Source organism: Acomys minous (genome assembly GCF_964271855.1).
Source record: "Acomys minous genome assembly, chromosome: 6".
Lineage (NCBI taxonomy): Eukaryota > Metazoa > Chordata > Mammalia > Rodentia > Muridae > Acomys > Acomys minous.
The window spans coordinates 32009142-32025055 of record NC_140487.1 but is presented as its reverse complement, the minus strand read 5'-3'; the positions used below and the strand labels follow the sequence as shown (position 1 = coordinate 32025055).

The following is a 15914-nucleotide window of genomic DNA, read 5'->3' as shown; positions in this document are numbered from 1 at the left end:
ATAGGAAATCTAGATTCCAATAGGAGATTCTTAAAGGGCCAGCCAGCCTGTGAGTGGTTTTGAAACTCACGCACATTTCCTGCCCCTTCTGCCACATCATTGAGACAGGATTTCATCTGTGCTCCTGTTACCAAACCACGCACTGCCCCTGCCTCAGTTCCTAAGGGCTGGGATTATAGGCAGGAGCCAGCAAAGTTGTCTTCAACCTCCACCATCATATTTTCATTACAAATGCACTTTAGAAACAGGGCTGCGTCAGGAAGGCCTTGTGGGGGCTATAGACTTGGGACTGGGTACGGCGATGGGAAGCTCTAAAGGCACAGAACTCAGCTGTTGTAATTTCTGAAAAACAGTATTTTAGGGCCTTGATCATGAAGAAGAGATGGAAATACAATAAGGTGGGCTATCTAGTATCAGGTGCCCGACTGGAAACAAATGGAGAAGAAACTATGAATGAGAACCATCCTGCAGTCTCTCAACTTCTTGAGTAAGTGTACAGTGTTCAACAGTAGAAAGACAAGTAAATCATCACCAGAAAACCTATTTCCCTACAAATGCACAGAAGGAAACATATCAATTTAATATGCTTTGGCCATACATTGTGTGGAGCACACACAATGGCCTAATTACCTCTGAACTACACTCACAACTGAAAATGTAAGTTATCAGCTATTGCAAAAATGATTTCCTTGGAAATCATTTCTAAAGGTAAATAACTAGCTGGATTTATGAGGCTCATTATCCAGAAGTTTCCCAGGGAGATGTGAACCTGAAATGCAAAATATACATTTTTTTTAATTAACTAGAACAAATACTTACATATTTTTCTGCTTACTCCAGTAATTTTGGACAAGTTCATTTGTAAAACCTGCATCCAGCAAGATTCTATTAATCAAATCTGTATTACCTAACACAGAAAAATGATATCTTTAATTAAACTCAGGTAGATATTCATTTCAAATAATAATGAGACAAATATATTTACTATTTTTCCAAACCAGTTGAGTAGATATAATATGCAAAAACATTCCATATGAATTGTGTATTTTCTATATCATTGATCTTGTCTTACACATTGAGGGCAGAATGAATTAGTATTGTAAAGCCAGTCACTAATAAGAGAAAATGTCTTATCAAAAGACATGTGATGCCAGGCGTGGTGGTGCATGCCTTTATTCCCAACACTCAGGGAGTCAGGCAGAGGCAGGCAGATTGCTGTTAGTTCAAGACCAGCCAGGTCTACAAAGCGAGTCCAGACAACCAAAGCTATACAAAGAAACCATAAAAAAAGATATCTGACTTACATATGTATGAAAACTAACCGATAATGTTGCCTAACCAAGAATTACACAGTGACAGGACAGTAACTGTTGATATGCCAACATGGCCCCCAGGCATGATCACTAAACTATAAGCAACTTATGACTGCTGAGAGGAGGACAATCAGTCTTCTCCAGGGACAAGTGCCTGATAAGCTCCAAGTGGTGCTAAGCACATCTACACATGAGCAACACTAAATGAACATTGGAGGGTCTATGTATGACTGTGTTTGCATATATATGTGTATATATATATATATATATATATTTAAGATATCTTAAGTGTGTATATGTATACTTATGTATATACAAGTATATTTATATGTAAATGTTTGATATATATATAATATACATGTATATATGTATATATACTCATACATATGTGACACTAACAATTGAAGAAGAGGTCATGAACTTGACAGGCAGTAGGGATGGAAAGGGAGGGGAGAAAGGGATATGAATATAGTGTTCATGTAAGAAACTTTCAAAAATTTTAAATGAAGTAAAAATAGGTGAAAAGTTAGGAATATATCTGCAGTATGACATTTTAGGAAACAATGAGGAAATAATTTTATCTTTTCTGTTTTAATTTGGTTATATAGCTTAATTTGGTGGTTCCACACCAAAAATAACATATATTTGGGATATATACATATGCATGTATGTATATATTATTAATTGAAATTAACAAATAAAAACATGAAAACATGAAATAAACAAGGCACTGTCTACATTCACATTTTTTTAAAAAGGGAGAAGGTAACCCTCCACATTTCACAATAGAACATAGTATTATTATGAGACCATAAATTTGTCTTCTAGAAAACCCCTTTATATGTCCATTTTTGTGTTTGTCCTGGAGCACAAGCTTTCAGCTGTTACTTCTGGAATAACTGCTGAGCATCCTTATCCACGCTCAAAGGTAACAGAGGAAAGGAGGACCCACGATCGCACAGTGCATCTTACTCACTTGACCTCTCGTGGTTTGTTTGCTCTCAGGGTGTAGAACTGAGAAAACCTAAGGGTACTTTCTTCTCACACTCATGATAAAATCTCTTTGATTCAAGCAAGGAAGATATGGTCCTCACTAATATCTGATTTGTGTATGAGGCAGTGGTAAGATGGAACAATTCAGTAGGTTGTCCAACATAACACATTCGAGTGACAGCTTCAAGAAGGTGGCTTTCTGACTTTGATAACTGGTATAAGTGCTTTGTTTAGCCTTTTCTTATAGAAATGATTGCTTTTTAAAGAAGCAAAAGAAAAGGAAAAAGAGGAGGAAGTGAATGTTTTGTCTATTCTTTGTTCAAAATCTATTTACAGGTGTAAACTTTGATGTGCATTTGCCTCTCCTCCCTTATTTCTCACTTGGATTGTATCTTTCCTGCTTGAACTCTTATAATTTTTAGGATTACAAACTTTTGATTATTAAATTAAAAGCCTAAAACCAGAGAAAAATCTTAAAGAATTGATGTAGATTTATCAAAGAGACAATTATTATAGTTAAAATTAATTATTAAAATTATCAGATTTATCTCATGAAATATATATAACTATAGAAATATATTTGTTACACAAAGATGTTTGTGATCAAACTAAGCCATGATAAAAGAAAACTACTAGGTGGTTATTCTTTATAATTTACTCTTATGAAAAATATGAATTTGATGACAACACATTCAAAGATTATACCCTATGTTTTTCTCTACATAGCAAACATATTGTAATGAAAAACCTTCAATAGGTGACTCAAACCAAATTTTATAAATTTGAGAGGAGCTAGGGTGAGTATACCATTTAACTACTTTCAAGTATCTGCTACCTTGCTTTCAAATTTTGATTTTAGTTAATAATGAAATGGTATTACTCTAATATACAAAGGACCAATTTGTCGCATATTATCATTAAAGATTCATGCATTAAATAAGCCAGATCACCAGTAAGCCAATATAATTATCCTGAGATTTGATCATATGAACCAAACTGACCACTTTAGACACAAGCATTAAGGCAAGTACTACAAGTTATATATACTTACAGGAAGGGTTATTTGGAGTTTTTCTATCAATAAATTCATTGAAATTTAAAAGAAATTCAGTGTTATTATCTGAAATTTTAAGGTCATTGCAGTATTCCCTGAAAAACAAGATTTGAATATTTAAGCTATTAATTCAGAACCTTACAACTTTACAGTTTGCAGAAGCACTATTTACTGGGTGTGTGGCTTTGCAAGTGATTGAGCTTAATACCTCCATTTTCTTACCTCTTTTTAAAATATATATTTTATTTTAACTTATTCATATTACATCTCAATTATTATCCCACCCCTTGTATCCTCTCATTCCTCCCTCCTTCCCATTTTTCCCTTATTCTCCTCCCTTATGACTGTGACTGAGGGGGACCTCCTCCCCATGTATATGCTCATAGGGTATCAAGTCTCTTTTTGGTAACCTGCTGTCCTTCCTCTGAGTGCCATCAGGCCTCCCCATCCAGGGGACGTGGTCAAATAAGGGGCACCAGAGTTCGTGTGAAAGTCAGTCCTCACTCTCCACTCCACTGTGGAGAATGTCTTGTCCATTGGCTAGATCTGGGTAGAGGTTCGAAATTTACTGCACATATTGTCCTTAGATGGTGCCATAGTCTGAGCAGGACCCCTGGGGCCAGATCTGCCCATCATAATGTTCTACTTGTAAGTTTCTAGGACCCTGTGGATCCTTCTATTTCTGCATTTTCTCTTGCTTCTCTCACCTTGAGTCCCAATAGGAAGTCTTCTGGACACTAGCCCAAGGGGCATGTCCTATGAAAGTCTTCACTTACCAGGAAAGTGGGACAGAGGGGAAGATTTCTTATCTCTAAATTACCTCTGCTAGTAAGGGCAGAGACCACAGACAGTATATATTCACAACCTGGCCTCTGGAAAGTGGGTGCTCAATACAAATGTGCTTACTAAAATATCATGGTAAGTTATGGCTTTTGAAAATATACAATAATAAAGAAAAAATTAAAATATTTATTCATCATAATATTAATAAGCTCATTATATATCAGCATACTTGTACATAGCAATCTATATTTTAAAATTAAAACAACATCACAATGTTTTACATATTTACAAATATCTTAAATTCTTGACTTATTTTTGAATGACGTTAAGAAAATATGTCCTCAGAAATAGGCTGTTAGCAAAGAGAGGGATGCAGGGTTGTTAGTTTGATTTTTGGTGTTTTTGAGACAGGCTATTACTATGTAGCCCTGGAATTAGGTATGTCATTGAGGGTGGCCATAGTTACCGTAGAGAGTATATCATACTAGAGATTTCATGACCATAGGATGCCTGCAAAGGATAGTGGAAGGTATGGAGTGAATCTGGCCTGAGTCTACCAGGAAAGATATGTGTGCTGTGGCTGGCAGAGCCAGAGAAGTGGACCCTTTGGATCTTAAGTGAGTCCAAGATGATGAACTTTGAACCACAGGCCTTGATTTGAACTCCAAGATGGTTTTTTTGGCTTTGATTTAATTCTCATTATGTACTGAATCTTTTTTCTTAGATAATATAAAATACATAATTTGCATTTTTGATTTTAGAGGAGCTCATAGTTGGGAGACTTGAGAGTTTTACAGAGATCTTTGGACTCTGAAATGCTGAAAACTTAAAGACAGTGTAACTTTTAAAGTTATGCTGTGATTTTTATTGTTATGTTAATATGAGATCTTAGGGATAAACAATAAAGATACCATTATGGATTCTAATTATGCATTTGTTTCAAGGTGACAGGGGTCAGTTCTGCTAGTTAATTTTTGTCAACTTGACAAAAACAAGAGTCACCTGAGAAGAGGAAACTTTAATTGAAGAGTTACCTCTATCAGACATTCTGAGAACATGTCTACAGTGCATGCTCTTTAGTAAAGATTAATAATATACAAGGACCTAGCCCACTGTGGGCAGTGCCACTCCTGGGCAGATGGTTCTGGGATATATAAAGAAGGAAGCTGAGAAAGCTATCAAGATGGCAAGCCATCATTCCTCCATGGCCTCTGTTTCAGTTCCTGCCCTTAGGGTCTTCCCTGAGCTCTTGTTTTGACTTTCCCCAAACATGAATTACGACATGAAAGAATAAGTAAAACAACCGTTTTCCTTATCTAACATGCTTTTGGGTATGGTGTTTTATTATGACAACAGAAAACAAATTAGAATATAGAGTAATGCAGGCATGACGATCCTGCCTTCCAGAACCTATATAAAAACCCCAGGTGTGATGACACAAAGAGGAGACAGGCGGATCCTTGGGGCGTATTGACCAACAAGCCTGGCCTAATTGGCTAAATTCTAAAGCAATGTACCAGTGTTAGCCTTTGTTTTAAAAAAATCAAGTTGGATGGCTTTCAAGGAGCAACATTCCCCAAAGTTGATCTCTAGTCTCTATACACACACACACACACACACACACACACACACACACACACACACACAGAGAGAGAGAGAGAGAGAGAGAGAGAGAGAGAGAGAGAGAGAGAAGCATGTATGTATGTACAATCCCAATTTTTACTGACAATTATTTGATTTTAAAAATAATATTCATATATTTTTAGCTTCTCCAGCTACCAAGCATTTACTCAGATATACAGTATACAGAAGGGATTCAATACTGAATGCTGAATAGTAACACGGAAAAACATAGTGGTTCTGTGAAGTAAATAAAAAACAGCTAAATTGTTGATAAAGAAATCAAAGGATTTATTGAAACAATCAGTGGGATATAACAGAGTGATAGTTGGAACTTTCCAATCTGATGTTGGGGTTTAGGACTTTGTGGAGTATGTGTACACATAGTTAAAAAATGCAAAAAGAGAGTGGGCAGAAGAAAGAAGGCAATGGAAAAGAACAAAACAAAAGCCTCATTCATTTAGAAGTAAGTTAGGTGCATCTGACATTTGCAATAGGCATGGGAAAACCATTCAAAATAAGACAATAAAGCAAGTGATTCAGGCTCTGTGTCCTGTGAAGTCTGTGCTAGTACTAGTCAAATCTACTGCTGTCATAGCCCTTAGACTGTGTCCTACTAAGTTCTAATGGTCAACTTAATGCAGATCAGACAGTTGAGAAGGGAATCTCAGCTGAGGGCCTGTGGGCATGTCTGTGTATTTCTGTTTCGACTGTTAGCTGATTCAGGAAAGTTCATCCCACTAAAGGTGGGACCATGACCTTTGCCAGTGGTCTTGTGCTGTTTACAAAGGAAAGATTAGCAAGTTCCTGTGAGCTAGCAATCAAACAGGGTTCTTCAATAGTTTCTTTCAAGTTCTAACCTAAATTCCTGCCCATCCTTTCCTCAATATTAGACTATAACTTGGAATTGTAATCTAAATAAGCCCATTCTTCTCCCACATTGCTTTTGGTCAGAGTGCTTCATGACAACAACAGCAATCAAAGTAGAATAATAGTGTAGCCACAGAAACAGTATGTAGGAAAATGAAACTTTCTGTACTTTAATAAGCAGCAGCCAGCATGCAAGTCCTTAGTTTATAGTTAAGGGAGCCACAATAGAACCCTGAATTCTGGTGCCAGAGCACTTGAAAGCTGTGGAATATAGCCTAGATCACCTTTATAACAACGCAGAGGCACTAGTTAGTAGTTAGCAGTGAAGAAATATGCCTTCACAGTTTACAAACTCTCTAATTACAGAAGAGAAACAGGAGTGGAATGTAGGAGCAAATGGGGGAATGCGAGATCCACTCAGATGCGGCTAGAAGTACAAAAAAGGCCTTGGGCTGCACTAGGGAAAAATCGACCAAGAGAGAAGTGCGCATAGATTCTAAGACAGGGCAGGCAAGGCTGAGGGACCAAGTAGCAGTAAGACATGAGCAGAAGGGAGCAGACCAGGACAACTGCCGTGCCTCAAGATTGTGCGTTGGAAGAATTCTATTTTCTTCATAAAAGCAACACAAGAAGAGCTTTCCAAGTGGGACGAATATTTACAAGACACTGAATTGGAAGCACATTGAAGAAATATTCCTGTTGGGCTTTCATGACACATGAACGTCGTATGTGGAAATATGAGGGTGGACAAAGGCTGGCAAGAGATCTGTTTGATCCTCTATTGCAATGTCAACAAGCCACTTGTGTCTGTTGTTTCGGGCAGTTAGAACTGTCACGTTAGATTTGGGAGACATCACCCCAACTTGTAGGTGAGAAATGAATGCATGGCTTGTGGCTTAAAGATGGACTCGCATAAGAAAAGAGCCTAGGTAAGCACAGTTCTCAGCACTCTTTCTGTGAGAGGAAGAACGCAGGCTTGTGGGAGAATTTCTATGTGAAAGTGGAACTGAAAAAATAATAATGGAATCCCCTGTCTATTTTTTCTTAGATATTTTAGCCTAGATTAATAGGAAGTATATTTATTTTAATATTGCACGCTATCTACTAAGGACAGCAAAACAAGAAAAAATACATAAAAATAAAGAATTGAATAGTTTCAAATAGTCAAACAGAGGTGAGATAAAACTGCATTATGGATAGTGATTACATGAGAGAAATAAAATCAACTAGGAAGATGTGTTCCTATGAAAATCACAGGATAAGGTTGGGCACCACTAAGATACTCACAATCTCCTAGTTGGAAGGGGGAGACACGGAGGTCCTGGGAGCTCCCTACTTTCCCAAATTCAAATTCAATGAGAGACCCTGACCCCAGGAAGCAAGATGGAGAGCAATAGTGAAAAAAGTTCTCTGGCCTCCATGAGTGCACATATTTATACACACACACACACACACACACACACACACACACACACACTGTCTCTATCCTCCTCTCTGTGTGTGTTTCTCTCTCTGTACCTCTCTCTCTCTCTCTGTCTGTCTCTCTCTCTCTCTCTCTCTCTCTCTCTCTCTCTCACACACACACACACACACACACACACACACACACACGCATAAATGCACAATGTGAAGCAATGCATTTTTCCTCCCCTCGAGCTGGACAATACACAAAAATGAAAACAAACCGAGAGGAAAAAGGTGACGCTGACCCCTACAAGAATGTGCAGGGTGACAAAATGATGGTGAATTTGAGAAATTCTGTTTTGAGAAAAAGCCTAAGAACTTGCACATTGGACAGGACATCTAGCCCTAAAGAGATTTTATCCCCTTTGTCAATGGCCTTAGTACAACAAACAGCTGCTCAAAGGGCTATCCACTAGGAGCTGTTCAAAGCAGCTCCTGAAATTAACCAGTTTCCCAAGGCCCTGGACCATCAGCTTTCCAGATGCTGAAGGTTGCCCACAGCACAGTGGCAGAAGAAACAGGAGCTGTGGGTCTACATTGAGAAGAAAGCTGCTGACAAAAAGAATGGTCCTACTAAGTGACCAGCTATCCTTTGATCCATGGTCAATATTGTTACTACTTTTAGGAGAACAAACAAGCTCAGCTGGCAGTGGTTGCACATTATGCAGACCCCATAAAGCTGGCGATTTCCCTGCCTGCTCTGTGACAAGATGGGGTCACCTATTGCATCATCAAGGGGAAGATGGTCAGGTTCTTAAAAAGACCTAGGTTGCACTGCTACACGCATACTGCTGAGTTTTAAAAATTTAATTTATTATAATTTATTCAGATTACATCCTGAATGTTATCCCCTCACTTGTATCTTCCTGTTCCTACCTTCCCTCCCTCCTCTGTCCTATTCCTTTCCCCTGGCCTGCTGAATTTTTAATACATAAATATAATAAAAATTTGTTCTTTAAAAATATCTACCAGCAAGAAATCTGTACTTAGTACATAAAAATATCATTGTGAGCTTAAAAAATTGCATATTTAAGTGGGTAGGATTACATATATGTACATATGTATTTATATATGCTCACAAGATAAGTACATGTATATGTGGAGTATGTTTGTGCTTATATATGTACATGCTATACAACCTCAAGTAGACAATTCCCCATTATTGGGTGCACTTGTTGTTCCAGCAAGGCACAGCCTCTCTCTGTCACATCTGCCATTGTGACCTGAGCTTGCCCACTGCTCTATCTACAGCAATTGCTCTACAAGTGTTCAAACGGGTATCTGAATGAAAATCAGGACACTGGAAACATAAAAGTAATTAACCTTTGGTTCCACCATATAGCACAGAGTGAACCTAGAGTAATCTTGTTCTCACTTTAGGATTTTTTTTTTGAAGGACTAAGCCAACGATAGGAGTTATTACTAAGGAAATCAGAACAACATAACCAACCTTGGTGCTATGAAGGTATAGCCAGATTCTTCAAAATTGTCGGGTTTCAGGGTTTCTGAATCTGAAAATGTAACGATATAGGATTAGATAAGCAATATGTAGCAGAGGCTTCAGGGGTCTATGAGAGCATGAAAACATTATTAACATTACCTAGAACAATGTAAACAGACTACTTACAACCTATAGCGGAAACTGTTAAGGTTCTCAATGCTTGCCAACATAATAAGATTACAACATGGGTAAACTTCACTAGACAATTACAGCAATAATTGTATAAGTATTGGTATAAGTAATTATATAGGTAAAATGCTACTTATACTTTTCCATTTAATAATTCCAATATACTTAATATCTTAAAATATTAATCATATACTAAATCAAGTGCTTTATTTAAAATATCAATGAATAAGTTTATCAACAATATAACAAAATGCTTTGAATGACCTCATTCATGCATTTAATTAAATATTAAGAATCTTTATGTTAGGTATGAATTAGTAGGTGGAGAGATGTAAAAACAAACATGATATTAAGTCTAAAAACATAAAATCAACTTGATTGTGACAGGCTGTGTGAGCAAACACAGGCACACATGCCCTGTTCTGTTGCCAACTTTCAGGTAGTCATGGAGGAAATTCTAGCCAATGTGAAGCACAGAGGATAATATCCAGTAGGAATGAAAATATCAGTGAAAATGCTGTGTACTAAACAGAAAGAAATTGAGCAACAAGAAAATACTTGCCCTTCATTTTTCCCCTTTTTGCTGTAAATCCATCAGAAAGAGAAAGCAGGGAAACAAAAAAAAAAGAGGGTAAAGTAAAGGGGGTCACAAACAATATTTTATTCAATGACTGTGAATAAAAATATTGTGCATAGATCAAAGGTTCATTTATGTACAGCTGTAGTTTGGAAAAAATAACAGGTATTTTTAAAGGCTGGAAGGTATGTCTTGTCAATTTTACTCTTTTCTCTTCTCTGTACTGTGGTTATTTCAAGGGTCTGTTTTTGCAGAGTGGTTGACGCGGGTGCAGTACTAATGATGCCAGCTCTGAACAGAAGCATTTCCCAATCAGCAAAGACCCACTAGTCATCCCCTCGTTATCACACAGAGAACTAGCTCATGCAAAATTGATGCTTGTTAAAAGACCATCATACCTATTAAGAGAACTTGCAAATATATATTTTAATCTTCCAAAATATAGATATGTCTACACTGCTGCCAGCAGCAAGAGAAAAAGCAGCAGAGAGAAATGGAAACTAGCAAAAGATATATGCATTTCTTTCCTGAATCCTAACAGAAAAAAATTTAGGTTGCTACTAAGCATTGAGTGCTGTACAAAGGATATGATGGTCATTTTGCTTAACTAAATCTAGCCATCAAAACCAAAATGTAACAATGACTTAAAGTAGGCACCGATGTTAATTACTCCACATACCAAAGATGCTTAAAAGTGAATTCATTTGAGTTACTGAGACATTAATTTGGATTATAAAAAGAAAGCTAATTGCCAAGCACAACATTATTCTGGCCAAATTGGAAAAAAAAAAAGAATGAAAGAAAGGAAAGGAAAGATAAGTAAAGGAAAAGCATTGCTAGCACAGCAGCACAGGCAGAGACCGTGTTGGTGTGTTAGCATGTGAAACACTTCACACCAGCTCACAGACCCTTGACAGGCACAGAGGAGACAGCACTGCAATGATTCCCCGAGCACATAGCAAGGCAGGGGAGGGTGGTGGGACTGCCAGGGAGACTGGAGTCCCTGCTCATATTCTATCCATATAGAATATTTCTTGTTCCTTGCATGTTTGGAGTGGATTCGAATCATTGCTGTAGATTTGCTAGTAATACCTACTAAAACGCATAAGCCTTGGGTATTCCAAAGTCTAGGCGTGAACATCTGAGACTAGGAGATAATAAATAGACCCTGAAGTTGTTTTCACAGTACTTACATCTGGCCTGAGTTATTGTCTCTTCTAGTTTGGCTTTTATATAGTAAAAACTGTAGGTTGGCAATACCAAGGCCAAACTGCAATAGAAACAAGAGAAGCATAAACACAAACAAACAAAAATGAAACATAACTTAAAGAGAGACACATCAAGTTCATGGGAAAATCTGAAGATCTTCCTCATGCAAAGGAGAGGAGGACATGTTACTTGGATGAGAAAATGCATTCAGCAAATAGAATTCTCAATTTCCACCTTGATAAATGGTGTCACTCAGCTCTCTACTGTGCAGGGAGTTAAGAGGCAAGGAAGTAAGAAGCTACCTAATGCAGCCATAAATTAGCTGAGGAGGAATGCCTTGGTCCCTTGATACATTTCTAGAGAGTTTCGTTACATGCTTCAGATTTTGACAAAAAAGAAGAAAATAAGGTTTAAATGTAAACAAAGTAAATATCATACCAGTTGGGTATACTCTCGTTATTATACATCATGTTGAATGCTTTGAACCAAACATAATAAAAATTAAAGAATTACCATAGTTGCCACTACACAATGCACAGAAGTATCAGGAAATACATATTTTAGAGGGATTCAATACCTACTTTTTTGAAGCTCTGGTTCTAAGGCAAGACCCCCCAAGTGTCTGCAAGTGGAGAAACTCCTATCCTTTATGGAGATTGTCTGATTGCTTTGTGCTCACTTACACAACTGATTTCCTGTAGACATGCCACATGACTGAGTGCAATGTTATATAGAGAGGAAAGGTTTCTTGACTTTAGTAGATTTAAGAGTCATGAGGCTAATCTGATCTCATGGAAGTTGTCTCATAAGCAAAGGACAGTTTTCCTATAATCTTAGGCCAGCCTCCGAATGCTTTAGATACATGCGCTGTTAAGCAAGCCTGTTGCTCACCTCATTTCAATTATTTCTCCCAAGAAGCTGTCTGGTAGGTAACCTTACTCTTTTTAAAAATTTCTAAGTCATGTAACATCTGATGGAAGTATTAGAGCTTCTTATTCAGATGAGTTGGTTGTCAGAGGAAAACTTCTCTCCCCTTAGCTACTATATACACACATAAGATATAGAAATGCTAGTTTATCCACACTGACCAGTGCAAATGACCTTTGCTATGCTTTGAATGTAAAAGGAAGCCAGTGTGCCCTGGAAGCAAGAGACGGATATATTTCTAAGATGGCCAGTGGGACTATGCACAAAAAGTAATTCTTGGTTAACATGTTTTTAACATTACCCCAAATGCTGGTGAAACACCAGAGAACGTACTCCATTCTAGTAATATGAATATTGTTAGGCACTTGAAGGGTCTTTACGTCATCTACATCCCCTGTACCTGCAGATATGGGAATAAAAATCTAAACTATAATGTCATTACATGTTACTGATAGACAATTAAATAATGAGACAAAAATAGAAAATTTCAGCTTTATCTTATGAATGTAAATGTTGAAATTTCCCTTGCATGATCAAGTGCAAGGGTTTACTTTGCAAAATTTAATTTTCCAATTAAGACAGGAAAAATGAGTGGATGTTTGGTACCCTCAATTCCCAAAGCTTTCACCACCATTAAGTAACTCATAGACTCTACGTATGAAAAAAAGGTCAAGGAAATAAAATGTTATGTAGATTTAATGAAAATATCTCCACTCATTTTATATGTAACTTCAAGGGGATACAGAGATTAAAATTAAAATAAGCAATGCTATCACTCTGAAAGTAAGATGACCTTTCATGACTCACTTGCCATTTACAGAAGAACAGAATTACAGACTATTTGAAAACTGCCTCCTACAAATTTCTCTCCAGGGGAATTAGGGCATTTTTATTGCTCCATCAGCATTTATCTTCATCAGAAACTTCTAATTAAAACTGATAACACCATATCACACGACTGCTACAGTGTCTTTCTATAAGCTTGAATTACATGTTATTCACTACCAAAAGTAGTGTAGAAACCCATGGGGATTCCAATGAAAGCTTTAAAATTGGCACATTAAATACATGATGTGTTGGCTTGTGAGACTGATGTTGTTACTCACAGTCACAAATCATTCTACAGAAAAATGGTTATATCTATTTCAAGTCAACCCAACAGTTATTTCTTCCACATATTGCAGATAAGATCTTTACCAACATTCCAAGGCAATGATGCTGTCACATGCAAGGATTGCTTGATCTCATATTATGAACCCAATACAACAAGGGTTCTTTATTTCCTTTCAGAGATTAGAGTTTAATAAAGCAAGTGACACAAGATGGATGATAGAGGCCAGGCAATAGTTTTGTGATTCACATAAACCTAGTTAACTGAATTAAATGGACTATAACACAGTTTTCAACTCAAACTGTTTGTCCCCATCAAAGCAGATCTCTTTTAAAATAGTACATTTCAGTAAAAGAAGTCATTATTTACATTTTAAAATGTGTTGCCTAAGTTGGATCAAAGTTTAGGGAAACAGAAACCACCTGTGTCTGAAATTTGTATGCCATTCATTTAATCAAGCCATAAGTTTTCAGGCAGAATATATTCACTTGTTACTTATTTGTGAATTTATCTGCTCAGACATTAGGACGTGCTTGTAATTGAGGCCAAAGTTAGAGATTTGGGATGGTACTATGTGAGGAAAGCATGCAGAGTAAGGAAGCCATGGCTCCTTCTAAGCAAACTGCTGACAGAAGCAGCAAAATGACAGATCAGATAGGCTGTGTTAGAAATGGGTGGTATCTATATCCTTCATAATAGTTCCAATGGAATATGTTGTGAGCAAAGGGTGACTCTAAGCTTGATGAAGAAATAATAGGTAAACTACAAAATTGCTCCTGGGTTTGTAAAGGAAAGAGTCTGGGCAGAGAGGCCATTTGTGAGACCATTGCCAACTCCTAACTACGTGGGAACAGTCCTGATTGGCCTGGTAAACCAGGCCAAGTACATAATGGTGACATCAACAACCTGCAAATAATCAATAGCTCTCTAAGTAGAGTGATGGTTCCTGGAAAAGGAAGGAGGAGTTTTCTAAGAGTGTACGCCTAGGAAGACCACCACACGTCAGTGGAAGGTAACACCCAAAAATATACAGGCAGAAGACACTGTGCTTAATGGGATTATTTTTCTCAAGACACAAATCTGAGTGGTTAGGGAGGCAGGGGGATGGGTCTGAGAGGAGGTGGGGTGAGTGTGAACACAACTGAAACCAGTATGAGGAACTAAAAACAATAACAAGAGCCCAGAATTTAGATAACCACAAAGATAGCATTGGCCATGAAGTAACTACAACTAACATGGCTGACGCATTGTCATGGCCAGAAATTTGAAGTGTTTCTACACTTTGCTCTAACAACAACAAAGGCGGGAATTATATTCCCACACAGTGCAACTAATGCTTTTGTTTTATAATGATGTCATTTCTTAAGAGACAGAGCTCCCCAGTGTCTGGCACCTTTGTAGGCTCTAAAAGGTTTATTCAAAAACTGAAAGACAGCACTAATCAAAAGAATTGAGGAAAAACGTAACCTGTAAAGGTTCTTGAACAATATATGAATGTAAAGAGATGCCTAGAAAAAAGCTAGATATACGACCTAATTAGTATATTGAAATGAGTAAAACAAATAGTAATTCTGGCATTCCTCAGTAAGTCCTAAAATATCTCAAAACTAGAACAGTGGAAGAGGAGTGGGGTGGAAATCTCCGGACGCTAACACTGTCTTCTCTTCTGCATTCTATTCTTCACTCTAAGAACAAAAGGAGACAGGTGCCTGATAACAACATTGGAGCTTTCAGATATCTCTGGCCCTCAAGGCTCCACTAAGAGATTGTGTGTATGATGCTTGTAAACTGAGGAGTAACAAAAGAAATATAACAACAACAACAACAACAACAACAACAAAAGATATAGCTGAGTCTGAGGCTGCCACAACCAAATAATTAGGATTCATACTGATTGAAGATAAATGCATAGCCAAAGTCCACATGAAACTATTAGGACAGAAATTCTAGGCTATCACTTTCAGAATTTGACAGGATGAAACAGATTGAAAGTTTGTTCTAGTTAAAACTTATTTCTTTAAAGTGAGACTCTTAAATTGTACACTCATTTAGAAAGTGCCTACTATGTGCCACTGTGTTATAAAAATGGGAGTCACAGGTAGATGAGGTAGAACTATCTCCGCCCTCTTAGGACTTAAGGAACCAGTCATCAACAGAGTTAAATGTCTTTATAAGCCTCACACACATATGTTTGTGTATAAACCTTTGTGAGTTTTAGGTGAGCTAAAGTGAGGCAACACAGGATTTTAACTAAATATGTTAGAAATGTAAATGTCTTTCTGAAGAGTAAGGAAAGATGTAAAGTAAATGAGGAATGAACAGGAAGCTGGGACTTGGAAAGTAATATTAACTCAAAGTGGCTT

The 15914-nt window shown here is 37.3% G+C and overlaps 1 protein-coding gene across 6 annotated transcripts in view; it reads right to left on the bottom strand.

Annotated features, from left to right (window-relative positions):
* CACNA2D1 (calcium voltage-gated channel auxiliary subunit alpha2delta 1) overlaps positions 1-15914 on the bottom strand; it is a 423580-nt gene that overhangs the window by 24955 nt on the left and 382711 nt on the right. For 3 of the 6 annotated variants that reach the window (XM_084784398.1, XM_084784400.1, XM_084784401.1), the window contains 5 exons: positions 11498-11574; positions 10290-10310; positions 9548-9608; positions 3358-3455; positions 820-907 (listed from right to left, as the gene is read on the bottom strand). In XM_084784398.1, coding sequence (XP_084640524.1) covers positions 820-907; positions 3358-3455; positions 9548-9608; positions 10290-10310; positions 11498-11574 — 345 coding nt within the window. The remainder of the gene's footprint in view (positions 1-819; positions 908-3357; positions 3456-9547; positions 9609-10289; positions 10311-11497; positions 11575-15914) is intronic. The other 3 variants (XM_084784399.1, XM_084784402.1, XM_084784403.1) reach the window with 1 other exon arrangement.